This window comes from Fukomys damarensis, unplaced genomic scaffold (genome assembly GCF_012274545.1).
Source record: "Fukomys damarensis isolate Sample0158 unplaced genomic scaffold, DMR_v1.0_HiC HiC_scaffold_6, whole genome shotgun sequence".
Lineage (NCBI taxonomy): Eukaryota > Metazoa > Chordata > Mammalia > Rodentia > Bathyergidae > Fukomys > Fukomys damarensis.
The window spans coordinates 42,656,181-42,675,341 of NW_022900918.1; the positions used below are offsets into that span (position 1 = coordinate 42,656,181).

At 47.0% G+C, this 19,161-nt stretch overlaps 1 protein-coding gene across 1 annotated transcript in view; it reads right to left on the minus strand.

The window, feature by feature from the left end:
• Tubgcp3 (tubulin gamma complex associated protein 3) overlaps window positions 1-19,161 on the minus strand; it is a 50,504-nt gene that overhangs the window by 8,196 nt on the left and 23,147 nt on the right. The window contains exons 12-17 of the mRNA XM_033760915.1: window positions 17,855-17,965; window positions 17,430-17,538; window positions 13,989-14,178; window positions 12,469-12,604; window positions 11,627-11,695; window positions 3,204-3,339 (exon numbers count right to left, since the gene is read on the minus strand). Coding sequence (XP_033616806.1) covers window positions 3,204-3,339; window positions 11,627-11,695; window positions 12,469-12,604; window positions 13,989-14,178; window positions 17,430-17,538; window positions 17,855-17,965 — 751 coding nt within the window. The remainder of the gene's footprint in view (window positions 1-3,203; window positions 3,340-11,626; window positions 11,696-12,468; window positions 12,605-13,988; window positions 14,179-17,429; window positions 17,539-17,854; window positions 17,966-19,161) is intronic.

Below are 19,161 nucleotides of genomic sequence, written 5' to 3' on the forward strand. Positions count from 1 at the left end.
ATACACTGGGGCCCCACAAGGCTACAAGACCACCCACTCCTGCATTTCACACTCACGCCCTTCTCAAGTTTCCATGACCAGAGCCAACTTAGCGCCAGTGTGACATTGTGTGCTCTTTCCTTTCCTGAATTCAGCCACAGATGCGTTTTCCTTGTGGAGAACCACCATCTTCCTGTCTTGTCTGACAGCAGGAGTGCACAGGCCCCCAACACTGCCGCACAGGCTCTGCACAGGGGAGGGAGAGACGCCCGATTCCTCCGGACTCTCACGAGTACAAACTCAGTTCACAAGCACAATCTGGCTGAAGACTTCAATCAAAGGTGCTGCAGACAAGAGACCCACGAGCAGTTCACTTTGGAATTCTCCCTACTTCTCCAGTAGCTGTCATCTCTCCCTTCCTCTCTTCCCGTCTTCAAGTGAACTGTCTTCTTCTATTTAGTAAAAATCTATGCCTGAAATAGGAGTGTCTTTCTTTTCATGGTTGACACACAAATACATAATTGTAAAAGCAAAGCCACACTGGCACTGAGGCCCAATAACACATAAAGAACTCCCTGCTGGGCGAGCACTGGTCTTATCACAGAATTAAGCAGGACCATGTACCCTCAGTACCAAGGAAATAAGTGGGACTGGCTTGTGACTCTTCATGCCCTCTGCAGGCTGCTGGAGGAGCATCAGGTGTGGTGGGCCCCATCAGAGGCCCCTGCTCCAGAAGCCCTGAGCACCAGAAGCTCACTTTCAGGAATCTCTAGGACACACCTGCCTCACAGCTCCAGGGCCCTACACCCACCGCCTGTCTTCATACCTCGTGACTGACACCTTGGCTGGGTGAGTCTAGGGGCTGCGGGGCGTGGCTCGGACTTTTTCTTGTCCTTGCCTATGCCACACTGGGAACTGAGCAACTTCCCTCCTCCGCGCCTTTCCACCCCCAGGTCCCTGCCTCGGAGCCAGCACTGGGGACCTGGAACCTCTCAAACCCTGAGCCGCACTCAAGCTCTCCTGCCCAGCTGTGGGTGCCAGACACTGTGTCCAGCACAGGGAAGGCAGACCTATGTGCATCTAAGGCCACCACACTGGTCCAAGCACCCGCCTGATCTCAAGGCTCCGGACCCAGGACACACTGTAAGGAGCACAGCTCGTCACTGGCCCTCTGGGCCGGCAAGCAAGTGAGGTGTCCTGTTCATGGCTAAAGCACGCTCTGGAGCGTGACGCAGCACTGCAGGACTCTTACCGCGTCCTGTGAGCGGTAACAGAAGCACTGTGGGGCACCTGTCTGTTCCGCCTCAGACTTAGGCTGGCAGGACATTACTACATTCGCTGTATTACAAGACGGACTAGCGGGTTAAGTGCTACCTACAAAGTCCCCTGGCCATAAACAACTTTAAGTACGTCTTTATAGACCAAATAAAATAAACACTAACACCCAACAGAAACATGGGAAAGCAAATTATTTGACAACAAAGAAATACAAGCAGCAAAAATAAGGAAGGTGTTCAGCGGTTTTAAAAGCATAAAAACAATTGAGGTGAACTGCCACTTTCACATATCAAACTCAGTTCACATGGGTGTTTAAGATCCAATGCTAGCAAAATGCAGATGCTTGCAACTTTTAAATGAGGAGTGCTGGTCTGTACTTACAGGGACGTAAATGGGTACACGTTCTTCACAAGTAATCTGACAGTGCACCAACAGTCAACTATAGATACCCATATCAGTAAACAACAAGTAAAACTAAAACCCACACCTATCACCCAGGAATTCCACTTTCCATGCATCTACTCTGAAGAAGCACTCAGGGAAAAAAACAATAATAATAATTAGAGGCAGGAGTGGTGGCGCACGCCTGTAATCCCAGCACTCGGAAGGCTGAGGCAGGAGGATCGCTGTGAGTTCAAGACCAGCCTGGGCTACATAGTGAGTTCCAGGTCAGTCTCAACTACATAGTGAGACCCTGTCTCAAAAAAAAAAAGAAGCACTCAGGGGCACACAAAAGCACGTTAGTGAAGATGTACGCAGGACCTGGGGGAAAATGATGTGTCCAGGGCACAGTGAGAGGGGAGGCTGGAGCCTGGCTCTGCTCACTGTACGGGCACGTTTTCACAGGTAGAGAACAGTCCAGGGATTTATCAGCTGTTACCTCTGGGGAAAATGTCCATGTTGATTACTGAGCACTGTGAGAGAAAAGGCATCCATCCACACAGGCCACAGTGCATCAGAAGCCACAGCCCAGCCTGCAACCCTGGATTCCAGGCCCCACCAGAGCAGGAACCATAGCCTGGCAGGGAGGGAGGAATGACACTAGGAACAAGTCTCAGGCTACCTGGAATCTGGCTCATCCACAGCAAGGAGCAGCTGAATCCACTCCTCAGTTGCATCAAAAAGAATGTTGGGGAGGCACAAAGGAACATCAAGGAAGGATGTGCCCGGGACACACTGAGGGAGTAACCAAGGGCAGGCAGCACAGGTGGCCCTGGCCCACACTGGCAGTGTCCCTCTTGGCCACCTCTGAGGACCCCCAGCATCGGGATCCTCTGCAGCAGCCCCCAGCCCTGGGGCCACACTGCCGCACGCAGGTGGTGTCACCTGCAGACCAGCCTCAGACCCAGGAGAGAGGGGAGGCCACGGACTCCTTCCTTCAGAGACTGCGTTTCCTTTTTCACCTGGAATAATTACTTTTCACCACTCCAAGGAAGAACCAAAGGGCATACTCAGTTCAGTTTCTCTTTAGAGATATATACTTATGGAAATAATTTCTCAAAGATTCTGACCCAAACAATTTCAATATGAAAACATTAAAATGAGTCATAATTGAAGTCATTCAATATTTGTAACACCAAAATAATCTTGACTTTCTGACACCTGGGAGTTTTTACTATGGTTTTCAATTGTAACATAATACAAAACGTCCTGGCTTATGGACAAAACATTAAGGAAATTCTAAAGGGAATATAATTAAGACACTACAGGAACTTAAATGAGCCAGTGACTTATTAAATGGTTTTCTTCTCTGAAAAATTGGTCATTAAAAAAGTTAAAGTACACATACAAACACTGGTGAAAAATAAAACTTTATGGTCTGAGCAAAAATCTAGCAATTGTTTTTCTTCCCTGTACTGAAGTCAAGATGAGCAATGTCACACACAGGCCTCCCCCAGAAACAACCTCAAAGCACAGCAGCACGCCGGCCGACAACGCGGCTGTACCTGGCATGGTCCTCAGCAGCTTCGCGTTGCACATGTGCCCCTTCCGGATGTCCGTGAGGATGTACTCCATGCGCTTGGCCCGCCACAGGAAGTTAAACACCCGCAGGTAGTGGCTCATGCACTCCCGAGTGAACACCTGCAGAGGACAGCAGGAAACAGGCTCATGGCACTCGCTCAAGGGCTCCTCCCAGCCCGGCCCGGCCACCGTCCTACTGTAACACCGCCACTGTTCACGTGCCGGGCCTGGCAGACGCACCACAGCCGAGGGCAGCTGGGGGATGGGCCCTCGGGGACACAGCTGGTACGTGGCTTGAGGGCCATAAGCCCAGCTCACGTGCGGTCAACCCACTCCCTGGTCTCCCGGAGACGTGTGCACAAGAGCCCTGTCCTACGGTGATGTCCCGGGTAGGCCTAGCAGGGTCTGCATCTGCGGGCCCGCAGCCATCTCGTGGGCGGTCCTATTGCTCCTCTGAGCACCTCCACGTGCTGCCCACAAACGTGGCTTCTCAGGCAGGTGATGAGGCCTGGGGTGGGGTTGTGTCACCCTCCCCCAGGCAGCCAAGCATGAATGTCAGGAGCATCCCGAGTAACTGTTGAGGCTCGCTGGGGCAGGGTATTCTGCAAAACAACACAAACATGGGCCTGGCAGAGACTCGGGCACACACAACTCTGCACTGGAGCCAGGGCCCAGGACACAATGGCTGCCACCCCGTCTGTGCGCACCACACCCCCCCGCAGACCCCCACGGGCCGTGCTCTTAGCTCCGCTGAGGACGCCTGCTCATCCAGAGCATCCCTCGCGCACACTCTCCTCAGGCCCCTCCTCTAAGGTGGCCCTTGACCATCCTTAGGACGGCAGCGTCCCTGCTCACTGGCCCCCGTGGGCCAGGCCCCGCTGTCTAGCTGCTCTTCCCACCTCTGGTGCCAGGGCCCGTGGGGTGCTCAGCCTGAGAGGACACCGAGGTCTGCACAGGGCCGATGAGAAGCTGCTGTGAAGGGCTCCAAAATCCAACACCAGTGTGCGGAAGCCCATTTCACTGCACTGCCCACGTTACATCACTGCAATCGCCTGTGCGACCGCAGACATTAAAGATGACTAACTTAGATAATGTGGAGTGAGTCCACGGATTCTTCACTGCACAAAAGATATAATGGGGTAGGGCACTTTAAGCACCACACTCTTTAGTACAATTAAAATTATTCAATTTTTTACAATTTAATTTACTCAAACCCTTCAGGGTATTAACTCTCTTATGAGGAGGACAGTCACACTGTGTGGCATCTGCAGAGAAAAGCCATCCACTCTGAATGCAGGCCTCTCCTTGAGTGCAGGGCACTCTAGTGTGGCACACGCCAGCGTCCTCCCTACCCAGCATCCACAGCCTCTCGACTGGGCACCCTCGGCCACCTTGACACCAGATGACCCCACTGCTCATAAAGAAAATCAGTGATTTTGCTCCAATCACTTAAGACTCATGAAAAACAAGATGAACCAGAAATATCTTAAACATTTAACTGCAGAGGGCTACAATACTGATCATCCCCAAGCAGGCTGTGAAGAGTGAACCCCACAATTGGCTGTTTACAGAAGTGAGTCCAGCTGAAGCCTACGTGCCCAGGTCAGAGGAACTTGCCCCAGATTCCATTCCCATAACTAAAACCTCCTGATTAGAAGGACAGTGTTCCAATTACAATCATATATCTTGTCTATCCTGTTCCTGAGCCTCGTTTACATTAATTTCCATAGAAACCATACACTGCCTTTATCCCAATTGATTGTCCAGCAGCACCTTTGTCAGTTGCACCAGCACTGGTCGCCTTGGCCCCTGCTTTCTCTCTCTTAGTTCTGTCTCCTAGTGTATTCTTTTTCTCAGTCTGTGTCACACACTGGGCAGGGAGGGACTGGAACCTGACTGCGCGGGCCTCTGACAAATGGTGCCCAACGTAGGGGCTTGAGCCATGAGCAATCAACTGCTCAGTAAGGCTACTCCAAAGAAAAAGGAATGAAGGGGGAAAAAAAAAGAATAGACGTAGTGCACCTCACATCAAGGTGAAGGACAAGCACAAAGCCCAGGAAAAAAAGGCATGTACCCAATGATGAATATAACTGTACTGTATACCTAAAATGTACCAATAAACTCAATGAGGAAAAAAAAGAGGCACGTGCTTCAGATACTTGAAGGTAGTAAAGGTAGTCAGCTGGGACTAAAATAATCACTTTTGGCCGAAGCAGGCCTCAGTGTATCAACAAATGCTGCAAAAGATAGTTAAATATAATCATCATTTTTATAAACAAGAACTTTAGATGTAGAACTTAGGGAGCGTGTCAAAAATAACATCCAGACAGCTCACCAAAGCAGGAAAGTTAACTCCCTTGGGACTTTAACAGAGCCCTTGACAACTTGGAGCCTTGTGCTCTCTGCTTTGCAGCAGAACAATAGAGCCTAGGAGCTGCTCAAACTTCTGCTCCTCGGAAGCCAGCCACTGGTGAGACCTGTTTAGCTTTGGTTTTAGAACAACTGCTTGCCAAATCTGCTGTCTTTCATACGGCAGACTTGCCTCTCTCGGAAAATGTGGCATCGTTACAGGTAAACTCCAGTGCTTCCCCTCTGGTGGAGGTCGAGCTGCCTCCCCCTCTACTTGAGCTGCTAAAATCACAGGTGTGGAGGAGGTGGGGGCAAAAGCATAAGGAGAACTGCCTGGCCTTAGTGTACCGGAGGGTAGAGGTGGAGTCCTACGGTTGGACTCAGAGTGGAGCAGGGCTTGAGCTCAGATTGGCAAGAACTAAAGTGAGAAAATAAGTAACATATTGAAAACAGCTGGGAAAGCTCTGCAAAGCATAAAGCAAAACACAGAGAAAAAACACTCCAGGCTTTAATGGCCACGGCCAGGGCTGTGTTATCAGCCTCATGCTGCCTGCAAAGGTCTGGAATTCAAAACAAAGCCAGAGAAACAGCAACTGCTCTCTACCAGACATCAAGAGACTTTACAAGAGGATCAAGTTACAAAATTTAACTATTTGAAAAAAATGTATCTTTGTTTCAATTTGAGTTCATGTTTAATTGGTGTGCTTAAAAATTTCTTATGCATTGAAAATTCTTGAATTGTGATTATAGTGTTAACTTGCTCTTTTCTGTTCTAACTGGCAGTCAAATTTTAAAATGTAACAATCTGAGAACAGGAAAAAAAAGGGACACTTTAAATTTTTAACAGCTGAAGACACGTTTGTTAGAGGTTTATAGTAAGTGAGACCAAGAAAAACTACTAAGAAGGCTATAAGTAGAAGAGGCATACTTTTGATATTAAAGATTTTGTATGTTTGTCTTGTCAGAAGGATAAAGAGATATGTAAGACCAGAAGGGCTAGGTATGTCAAGAAGTAGGCGGAAGTGATTTATCAAGGAAATATGTATGTTTGCTTGTTGGTTTCAAGTTTGTTATAATAAAAGGTTTGCATTTACAGGCATAAAGAAACTTACATCAATGAATATTACCTAAATATGTTATTGTGATATATTTATACTGGTCATCTTCAAAAAATTAAATTTTCTGTGAGAAAAACGTTTTATTGAAAAGATGCTTTTGGCACTAAATTAAAGGGCATAAGCTTTCATATATATAATTGTAATTATCATTGTTAATTTTCTGATGTACTAAATGAATCCATGCTTCCTGGCTGGACAGGTTTTCTAATACATTGTTTACAATAATTACCTCCTTTTGACTCAGGTGTTGGCCTTTCTCTCACATTCCAGCCACTTATGATAACAGGTACATTTATAGCCTGATGTATCTTCTTTACATGGCATACTATCAAAAAACAATTTAGATGAGAAATCTTTGTGTTTTTGGAGATTGAGTGTGTTTAACAGTGACTATTTCATACTAAGATGGACATTTAAGTGTGTTACAAGGATAATGTCATCATGATTATCATGCTAAAATGTGTGGCTCTTGAGCTGAAGCTTTTTTTCTGTTAACGTTTTACAGAAATTCAACTACTAGAACAACCATGACTGATAAAAAATAAGTCTTCTAGCCATATTTTATATTTCAAAGTGTTTGCTACCCAGGTAAAATTATAATAATTAAGTTCACTATTCCCATTGCGATGCTAATGTTATTGATCTTCTCTTCTGGGTGTACAACAACTAAAGTTTACAAATCAGAACTAGAAAGGTAACTGGGCTAAGAAGACAGCTAATATTTTGGCCCTGGCTTTCAAGGTCTACAAACAATCCTGGACATGACAGAACCTTTGCTACAAGATCCTATAACTTGGGTAGGTCACCCAACCTCCTAAATAGGGAGACTGTTGGGACATCAAAAAGATAAGAATCAAGAGTGTGCTAAAAGAGTGTTACTTGGAGGGAAAAGTCTCCCATGCTTTCACAGAAAGCAACGTGGTCAAGCAAGTCCATGACACATGCTGATGGCTGACACTGATAGGAGCTTGAAAAGCTCCGTGCAGGATTCAAAGTAATGCCTGTGGAGACTTAACTGACCAAGAGATCAATTTTAATTAATACAGGTCTCACCTTAACTTGGTCTTAAACACCCAATAGAAAAGTACAACCCAAATATATATTAAGTCAAGACCATAGTAATAACATTGTATATAAGAAGGGGCTCCAACTGCTGACCCCTACTGGCAATTTCCAACTACACTGGTGATTCACATCTATTATGGGTCAATAAAAAACAAAAACAAAAACAAAAAAACTACAGTAAAATTTATAGACCTCAACAAGTTTTTTTAATTTTTTAGCTAAAATTGTTTTTTTAAATTATTAAATTTTCAATCTTTTTATAGCTAAAAAGAAAACTTATGACAAAATATCAGACTGATGGATAACCTCTATTAATAAAAGAGTCTAAGAGCCAGCAGGTTACAATCACTATTTTAGTCCTTTAAAAAAGCAGTTTAACAAATGTGGTAGATTTTTTAAACAAAAATCCACCAGATTGACTTTATAGAGAGAGTATATAATTGCAATATGAATTTTATTTAAGGTCTACTAAACTAGCTCCCTGAAGACAGCCCCTAACTGTGGTCTTCCCTACATGGACCCTTCTCAGCTTGAAGCAGCTGGATTGCAACTACACCCTTTCTCCCCTAACTGCAGTTGGAAATGCTCTTTATAAAAAATTATAGACAGCTAAGCCAGTTAGACACACTGTTAAGTCCTTGTGACACGGGTTCATTGGATAACTCACAGGACAAACCACTGCTGAGTGTACTCCCTTTTCCCTAAAGGCACGATTATATAAACAAAGAAGGAGGTAAAGCTACCTGCACACGGTCAATTAGATCCTGTAACTTTCATTTTAAATTTTTAGATCCACTTATAAAAGATAAATAATACTTCACTGAAACTCCTTTGATACAAAGAAAGATCTACAGACATTTCCTAGACACTAGTGTTGTCAAAGCATGTACTAACTAAAAGGTAAAGGACTCCATACAATTAATAGCATAGGGGCCAGGATATGCTTATTTTTCAACAGAAAATAAAAAGATGCTGTGGCCATCCTCCCAGAATGTACCACCGTGGACCAAGATGGATTCGCTGCAAGCAGCATGATGTGACACCTTGCTGACAGCCCTGCAAAGGCTGCAACTGAGTGACTCCCTCACCTGTTAAGGCCTGGGACCTGCAAAGATCACCAGACCTGCTGCAGCTACTGTTTTCAAACAGAGAAGGAGGAGATGCACAGGACTGTAATATTGATTATCACCAAAGCAGGCTGTGAAGAGTTAACCCCACAAATGTCTTGTTTTTTCTATTTTAAGTACCACACTCTTTAGCACAATTAAAATTATTTAATTTTTTAAAGATTAATGTATACAAACCCTTAAGGAAGACAGTCACACTGTGTGGCATCTGCAGAGAAAGGCCGTCCACTCTGAACGCGGGCCTCTCCCTGAGTGCAGGGCACTCCAGTGTGGCATACGCCAGCGTCCTCTCTACCCAGCACCCACGGCCTCTCGACTGGGCACCCTCGGCCACCTTGACACCAGATGACCCCACTGCTCATAAAGAAAATCACTGATTTTGCTCCAATCACTTAAGACTCATGAAAAACAAGATGAACCAGAAATATCTTAAATATTTAATGATCTGTATTTGGCAAATATTTTTCATGACCCGAGTTTTGAGTGTAACAGGTTAATTTCCTAAATTAGACCTATCAAAAAGTTTCACTGATATTTTATATCATGGAATTTCCACAAAGCTAAAATTGCGATATCATGCAAGAAATAATTTTGAGTATTATAAAATATGAGCCATTACTATTAAACTCTGCACAAAAATGACAACCACAACTAGTGAAAATGGAAAGAAAACAGAGGTAATAACAACCTCGAGAGAGGAAAAGCACCTTCTCCAAACCTTGACTCAAAGTATTTTAATGTGACAGTCCTTACTTTCTAGTAGCATCTGAATACAACTACACACAGGCGAAGCCTGATAAAAAGAACTGCAGTTTCCATCAGGGATCTGGACACTGATCACATGGCTATAGGATGGCAACTCAGCTAACATGCACCGGGCACAGGCAAGGCTAACCGCAGACTGGAGCAGCACTGGAGGGAGCTTCACTTGGGCCCTGGCAGTGCCCACCATCCCCGGCCCCTGTGCCTCCTTCTCCCTCGAGAAGCCCAGGCTTCTGCTGCCAACAAACTGGGCAAGGAAACAACTGGCAGCTGTGGCCCACAGGGCTGTCAGAGATGTTTTCACTTCATTTTATCTTTCTATTTATTTGGGTTGTCTGAGAAAGGGTATTGCTATGTGGTTCAGCTGGCCCTGAATTCACAATCCTCCTGCCTCAGTCTCCTGAATACCGGGATTACAGGTGTTTACCACCATGCTCAGCTTTGGAGATGTTTTAAAACCCGTCAACATAACTGCTTTTCTACTACAGTAGAGGGTTAAAACATGTAAATTTAAATAATACTACATGAGCAACTGTTTAGGTACACAGCACACGAAGTACAAGTGACACGCCCAGAACAGGTACGACATTGTGAAATAAATAGGTAATTGCACTTCTCGATGTTGCAATTTACCTACTCTGTGAATAACCAATGCAACCTTTCCCACAGTATCTCTAGGTTTTTGTTTTTTTGTGTGTTGGCATAAGGGACAGAACCCAGGGCCTTGCACTTGGTGGGCACAAGCAGTCACCACTGCGCTACTCGGGTCTCTTTTATGCCATGAAATAACAGGGAATGCACACAACAGAGAAGTTTGTCGATGTTGGTTATCTGCTGGAACAGCACACTGCTGCGCATCCCAAACATTGAACCCACTCAGGATTACATCCAAGGAGAGGCAGCCAACGTGGACGGCCCAGCAACCCAGCCCAAGGGCAGCTGTGCACAGACCCCGGGGCAACTGTGACCTGATAGTGGTCACACATGGAGATCATGCACAACAGCAACCACACTCCGCAGACACACACTCCTGTATAGGCAGCCTGGGCACAGACTCAGTTACAGTGGGGGGATTCGGGGGCATGGATTAGGTCACAGCACCCTAGGCAGGGGGCAGACCCCAGGACTCGGACTTGGTCACAGCACCTTCACTCAGCGGGACACAGACTGCAAGCACCAAGAATAAGAAGGCCAACCCATGCCACTGCTGGGCAGTCTTTCCCCAGCAATGGAAAGAAACACAAGGCCCAGGGCTGGGCATTTAGCTCAGTGGTGCCACCGCCTGCTTTGCAAGCGCAAGGTCCAGAGTTCGATCTCGGGTACCAGAAACAAAAACAAAAAAGAAACACAAGGCCCCTCAGAATCTCAGACACAAGGGACTGAAGCCCGCTTCTAGGTGCCTCACGGTCAGGAACTCATTCAGGCCTGAATAAAGGAAGGAGCCTCCAAAAACAGCATCTTAATTCCAGACACATAAGACGACACCCCCCTGGCTGACCTTTTACGATTTGGTAACTGAAAAGAAATGGTACTTTCCTTCACATGTGGTAAAAGCACTATGAACAATAGCGCAGCTATTTTCCCATCAGTTTAAATGAATATTAAATATCAAATTTTATCTAAGTAGTAAAAATACGATTCCCCTAAAATACACTTTATAGTTCCTTTCAAATTATCTTAAATTAGTTGCTACAGTCTAAGAATAATGGAACAAAATGAACAAATCATTTATTAAGTACTTTCCGAAACCTATGATAGAACAAATGATATTTTGAAGAATTATTAAAATAATAGAGCATTTCAGCACTCATTAATAATTATTTAAAAAACACAATTTTGGCTGAAGTGTTCATTCAGTGGGTATATCCTCGACGTCATGGTAATTTTAATCAGAGGTTCTCAGAGAAGAATGCCAGTTTCCACACAGAATGCTCACCCTGCTCGCCCCGCCCCGCAGGCTCAGGTCACAGGTGCTCGGGGACTCACCGTGGCAATCGGCCCGTCGACGTGGTAATCCAGGCTGAAGACGTCCCATCCCGTGTCGCCCGGAGAGACCTGACAGCAGAGCAAACAATCAGAGACTGAGCTTGGTGCGAATAACCTGTGCTCCTCCAAGGAAGGAGTAAAGCAAGGCCTGCGTTTTAAAACGCCCACATGGCAACGCTCCCTTTAAAAGGTGGACCCTTGGGACACAGCCTTGAAAACAAAACAAACCCCACCTCACAGCAAGAACGTTTAGCTGTGTGAGAGCAAGGGACCCTTTATGTCGGCCTGGCGTCCTCAGCCGGTGGACCGTGACAAGGTGTATGGCAGGTGTACTAAAAACACCCAGGGATGAACAGCGCACTCTTCAATGTGAACATATGCTCAAATCTTACTACCATTTTTATTACAGACAAAACCTACTGCCTTGTAATAGGTTCCAAATCTCTAAAAGTCTGTATTTCAAGAAATCCCAACTGGTTGTGATGGTGCATACCTATAATCCCAGCACTCGGGAGGCTGGAGCAGGAGGATTTTGAGTTCAAGGCCAGCCTGGGCTACACAGTGGGACACTTTTCTCAGAGAGGGGGATGCAGAGGCAGAGGCGGAGGGCGCACACCAGTTTCTTCTAAGGATCCCTCAGCCTGGCTCAGCAAATATGCTCATGATTCTACCCCACCACACTGACGCCAGGGAAACAGATGCCCTGGTGACCACAGTGGACTGGTGCTACCCTGCATGGCTTGGCTAGGAGAGGACCCATGTGATCACGGGAGGGGACGCAGGTGAGCAAGGCACACCCCGCTGGCCAGAGCAGCCCAGCGCGCCTGGCCCGCCCGGCCTACCTCTAACAGCCTCACATCCAGCCGCCGCAGGATCTCGGGGCTGTCAAACTGTGCGTTGGTGGCTCGGACGGCAGTTTCTAGGATTCCAGTCAGGTTGTGCTGATACAGAGTTGTAGCTGGACGGACAAGTTCTGGTCTTAACAAAATTTTTAAAAATAAAAAAAGTTACTTGAACTTCTAATGGACTTTAGAAAAACTTAGAGTTCAAATGATAGAAAAATGAAAAGACAAATGAGACCAATACAGTGTGATGATAAAGAATTTATGATATTAACTGCACATAGGGCCTACCAATTACTTGAGAGTGAAACACATTTGAGCGTATAAAACCTCCACTTAAATTAGAAGTACTCAGATATGCCATGCATGTTAATGAATCAACCTCCGACTGGCCTAGGAGTAGCACAGGGTGCTGTTATCCCTACACAGGCCCAAAGGGAGGAGAGGTCTTCGCCGATGGAAACGAGACACAGACATCTCGATGGACGCCAAAGGGAGCAGGCTGCGATGCCCTCAGCGCCCCATGCTGCAGCTGCTGGCAGCTGCGCCTCTCGTGAAAGCTCCCGGCTGACCACCCCCTCCAGGGTCTGCACAAGCGCTGTCAGTGGGAGACAAGGCTAGAAGACAGGAGACTCCGCTGTCCTCAAGTCATTTTGAGGGACACAGACATCACGTCACACTGATAACACTCCCTTTAAAAGGTGTACCCCTGAAACACAGCCTGAGAACGAATAAACCCCGCCTCACAGCAGAATGTTACACGACACGTTCAGCTCTGGCAGGAGGCACACGCCACGCAGCCAGCAAGGCCACATGATACGGCCCTGGCCTCTCCGCTCCCTGTTCCACCTGCTTGTCCATCCACAGGCCCCACACCCTACAAGCTGCCCACTCAGACCTGGCGTCACCATGCACACTCCAGACCACCTGGCATCCAACCCAGCAGCAAAGCTCCCTTTACTCAGCGGGAAATGCCACGCAGAGTCCCACTGAAGCTCACACGCTCACTCCAGAGTGGGCAGGGGCCGGCTACTGCCAGGGAGCCTCCCGCACTGCGGTCTGCACTGTGGAGCTCATGTGCCTGGGAGGGGCCTTGGGCTACAGCCCCCACATGCCTAAGCTCTGCCCACATCTTCAGCTCGGACTGGCACAGTGGATGCCTCGTCAGCCACTTTAGGGGGCTGGCGTGAGCCAAAGCTATAGTCCACAGGCCCAAAACAAGCGGCATAAGTTGGACAATAGGACTCAGCCTTACTGCTCTGTGTCCTAAAGGGAACACCAAACACAGTACCTGTTCTCACAAACACCTGCGTGAAAGTCCCTGGGCCACGCTGTGAGTGGCGGACACCCTGCCAGCCAGGAACGCTGGCCTGTGCCGGGCCCAGATTCTCTCTGGAACGGAGCTGTTTCTGCCTCCAGAGAGAGAAGGACCAATGTGGGACCCACAATGATGCAGGGAGAAACACAACAGACAAGGCACTGCATATCTTATAAAAATCAAGACAGTTGCAGTTTCTTACTTCAGCAAATCCATCAAGTGCCTTATAAAGTCTCCTTGACCAAGAAGCAAGTACCGCCTCATCGCCTGCATGTGGTCCAGCAAGCTGTATTTTTTATTGAGAACATCCAATAGATATTTGCTGGTCTCAAAATAAGCAGCATCAATTTTCCCTTGAAATGCATTTTCTAAGTCTGTGAATAAATCCGCAGCTGTAAAGAACAAAAGGGGAGAGCACACATCCATATGTAATATGTACTTAGAGGACAGGAAAGCGTGGCCCACAGCAGCTCGCAAGCCGCCAGCAGTATCCACCACGGACCCCGCCCGGCCACCGCAGCTGCACGGTCAGCAAGGGCAGCACGGCCCCAAGACCTGGACACCCAGTGAGACTGACACAGCTTCAGCAGTCAGGTCCACGGTGACAGCCACAGCGCTAATGCAACTCCGAGGACCCCTCTCCACAATGTCCACGTGGCAGGCACAGGACACTCGGAACCTGTCCCAAGACCAACTCAGCCCGTGTGCGTGAGCTCTGAGCAGCACAGCTCAGCATCCCAGAGTGAACTCCGGGCCACCGCTGGAGACTGTCCAGCAGCACAACCAGCCTGTCACCAACCCAGAAGCTTAGTTCCAGGGGAGAAACTCAAGAAAAAAGTGTCTCCATAGCTTTCCACTGAAAAGAAACAATGCGGCGACTACAAACACAATAGAGCTTTTATGATGCTAATTTACATCTGTGTAGCTCAAACCCGTCTATAAAACATATCTGAAACATTCTATTTCCTTTAGAAAGCACAGTAACACTTGAGCTAGGAAGTAATCTCAATGCTGGGAACAATCTGAGACTGAGAAAGGTAAAACACTTGCTCAAGGTTATGCAGGGATACAGAAGCAAAGCTCTGGTTCCGAGGTGAGCCTCTTCCTCGACCTGAGCTACTAACCAATGAGAAGATCCAGGTCACTGGAGGAGTCCGTCCTCCAGATGAGGCCAGCTGCAACATCTGGCCAGCTCTGGCACTGCTGCCATACCCGGTGCCCACAAGACGGTGCCACTGTCTGAGCCAGAGCACATGGGTGCCACCCCAGGCTCACCGTGATCCTCTTCCAAGGGCCCTGGGCTTCACTCACTTAAGAACATAAATATTTCCCCCAGGAATGCACTTATCACTGGGTCCTTCACACTTTTGGAATCCAATAAAGAAAATTTAAATATGGGCCAGTGTCAGCCTGGGCGGCCTCTCCGGACGGAGCCTCAGGGTCCCACACTCCGCTCCACCCCTGGTTTCATCGCCCTTCGGACACCAGCTCCTTGCACTGCCCTCTGGACTCCTGATTCACACTTTTAAATCCTCAAGTTTTCCACAGATGTCCACTGCTTTATACTATTATGATAGAGAGAACTTCTGTGAATAATCTAAAACCCTAAAAAATGTTAGGAAAATGTAAAATGACTTCTGCTGTCTCTGACAGCAATCTACTTTGTTAAGCTCAAAATTACCAGACACCAGAGGCACTGACCACGAAATGGGACATCTGGCCTCATCCCTGACCTTGAACACCCACTTCCTGTGCACCAGAATAGGTAGCCAGACGAATCTTAAGGTAAACTCCCCAACTACAAGGAACTGTTATGTCCGGGTTAAAGTGAACTGTCTGGTTACTATAATTTGTACATGGGTAACGTGAACCGAGGAAATGAAATGTAACCACCTGAATGAGGTCATGGCTGTAAAACCTATAAAAGAAGCTGCAACCCAGTACGAGGTGGATCACTGGCACTGCTCTTTTGAGTGTGATCGACCTTTGCTGGCAAAACAAACTTTTTATTATTTTACATCCATTCTGCTTCACTGTACATGTCATTTACCAATTCCTTCCACAACAATTAGTAGTCTTTTTGAACGTTGTACCTTTATCTTCCCACTACACTACAGAGAGCAGCAGAAATCTCATTTTTCCATAAACACTAGCCACAGCAGAGGACCAAGGGGGCTACAGGAGTCATCACCACCAAAAAAAAAAAACGCAGCTGCAAAGGAACAGCAACAACAGTGGCAGTGGCAAGAAGAGAATAATAACAGCAATAGCAGAGTAATAGCAGCAGTAACAGCACAGTGGAGTAGCAGCAGCACTCGTGGTAACAGCGCAGCAGAGCAATAGCAGTAGTAGAGTAACAGCAGCAGCAGCAGTACTAACAGCAAAGCAGCAGCAGCAGAGGAGCAGTGGCGGCAGCAGTAGTAATGACAATGTAGATAGTAACAACAGTAAAGTAATAACAAAAGTGGTAATGATGGCACAGTAAAGGCGGCAGAGTAATAAGAGCAGTAAAGTAACAACAAAGTGTGGCAGTAACAGCAATATAGACAAGCAGTAGTAATAACAGCAGAGTAAAAAGAGCAGTAGAGTAGTAACAGCATGGAGTAAAAACAGCAATTAACAACAGCAGAGCGGCAACAGCCGGAACTACAGAGGAAGAACCACAGCAGCACAGTAACACCAACACTACAACAGCAGTGCAGCGGCCTCCGCCCCTCCCACGGGGGATGCCTCCCTCAGATACCTTCCCCTCCTCGCCTTGCTTCCTCCCTATGGAGAAGAGAAAGCTCCAGTGACACTAACACTCTTCCTCCCTTTGCCTCTTCAACTTGGGCCTCTCCCCACAGCTGCATCTGGATTCCATCTGCTCCAGGAACGAACCCAGAGAACGTGAGCACAGTGGGAATGGGACCAAGCGCTCCACAATTCCGAGGGCCACGGCCCCACCGCCGGGACTCACTGCACACCATTCCTAATACAACATCTCATGCAAAGTGAACCCTTCGAACAAATCAAGATGGCAACGTAAACAGCAAACACAGCCAGGACTAGAAAGCCATACGAGCAAGTTAGCCATGCACCAAATACAGCCAGACAACTGGAGCTAGACCAGGCACCGAGAGCGGAAATGCAAGAAAGGGACAGCAAGTGAAAGAGGGTAAGCCACAGTGTTGTAACACAGGCAGAGCTTCAGCCCAACGTTCTGCACGCAACACACATTCACTAAATCTCTGCTTTCCGAATAAGCCTTTGTGTGCCACAGCATGGCTACCACTGGCAACATTTACCCGTTTCTTATCCTGGCGCGTCACTTTACAATTAGAAAAAATAGTATACCAACCCACTGAGCAGAACAGACTAACCGTACCTATTCCAATACCTATTTAACTCTGTATATAAGGAATTAAACATTCATGTAATAAAACATTACACGTATATATCAATCATACTGTACACGCGGTACCTTAGTGATTCAGACAAACTGTAAACCCACTGTGTGTGTGTAAAACCATCACCATCATCACCACCAAACACCATCCCCACCATCACCTGCATCAGTTCAATCACATTATCACCCCAAACCACCAGAATCACCACTGTCCCCATCCCCACCACCACCCCCATCACGCTATCATCGACGTACCGTCTCGGGGTGACTCTGCAGACTTGGTCACAGCTATCATCTTCGTAGTGGGCGTCTGATCGTGACAAACTTGATGCAAGAAATTTATTGATTTTCCTATCAAAAGGACCTGAAATGGAAAATATCCTACAATTTTCTTACCTAAAATTTAAATGCTCGTCGAATATTACAAATATTCTATAAATGTTACAAATTGGCTATGGATTAAAAACTACATGATCAGAGCACTGAATCTAGTGCACTCTCAAACTCAGAACATACACTAGCAAATGCACAGCATGCTGATCACCCAGTTTCCATGCATGTCACCTCACAAAAGAGTAACCTTAGAATGCAACCTGATTTAACTGAAAAATAGTTCTGTCATAAAATCCAAATATATAGCGAGACAACATCAAAATCACAGAAAGCTCTTCTAACCCTACCTTCCTAGACTGATCCATGGTAATGAAAGAAGGAATCATAGATTTCCTCAAAGTATACTTGTCATGCCACAGTCGATCAGTTTTAACTGTTGGATCTGATGCTACAAAAAACTGAAAACAGAAAAAAGCATTATTAACAGGCAACGGTGCAATATACTGGCTAACAGCAACATCAGAGACTACAATAGTCTAGAAAGTTAAGTATCTGGGGCAGAAATCTGAGTCGAACTATGTTTCCTATCCTTTTATGACCAGAGTCCAACAAAACCAAACTGTGCTTTCACTTGGAGACTCGGAAGCATCCCTGAGTTCATGTCAGTTCAGCCTTTGCCATGCACTGTCGAGGACCTGCAGCCACGGGCTTCTTCCTTGGTAACTGTGCAGACTGGAGCTGAGTGCTTACCTGGGGTCCCATCGCCCACCCTACATTCGAGTGCCTCTCTGGGCTCTGCCTGCCCTTACCCTCTCTCCTACAGAGCTCCAGTGCAGAGTAGAGGTGCGTAGGCCTGTGTATTCTACTCACAGAAATCCTAGGCGGCACACTTAAGTGCAATGGCCAGTAGCAGCCTCCCACGCAGCACTCCGGAGGTGACCTCTCGACAGCTCTGATCAAGAACCTGCTCTCTCATCCACGCTGCAGCACCCTCCATCCTCCCCAGCACCAGCCAACAGCATTAGAAAGGCCTCTAACTGGTAAGGAGAATCCAGGTCACCTGCCGCATTCCTGTGCACTGACGCCAGTGACCGGCAACAGCTGACTCGCGCATTCAGGCTGTGCGGGCTGCTGAGGTGAGATCAGGTGCCCTGTACTGTTATCTCCTTCACGACAAAGGAAGCTGTGCAGTTTTCACAATGGTTGCCATTTGCGTTTCCTCCTATGAACTTCGTGTCTCTGATCCACCCTTCTGATTTTGTCATTTTCTTATCAATACATAAATTCTTCATACATCATTACAAATTACAAACTTAACTTTTCTAAGTTAACTGTCGGCCACTGTTTATACTACATTCTGTGTTTTTGTTTGTTCTGCCCCATTTTTCTGTCACATAAACATCTGCCTTCCTCACTAGCTTCTGGGCTTGGTGGGGTGATCGCCTCATTTCTGGGTCACAGAAATGCCCTCCATCACGTTCCGTCAGTACGTCCGCCACCAAGCCGATCATGAGTCTGGCCCTCGGCCACTCTGCACTGTGTCCTGACAGCAGCTTCCCCAGCATCTGCTTCTGTGTGGTGTGTTTTTCCATGCTAGACCAGCACCACTCATTCAGTGCATCATCCCTTTTTCTAGGCCAGGAACCACTGCAAT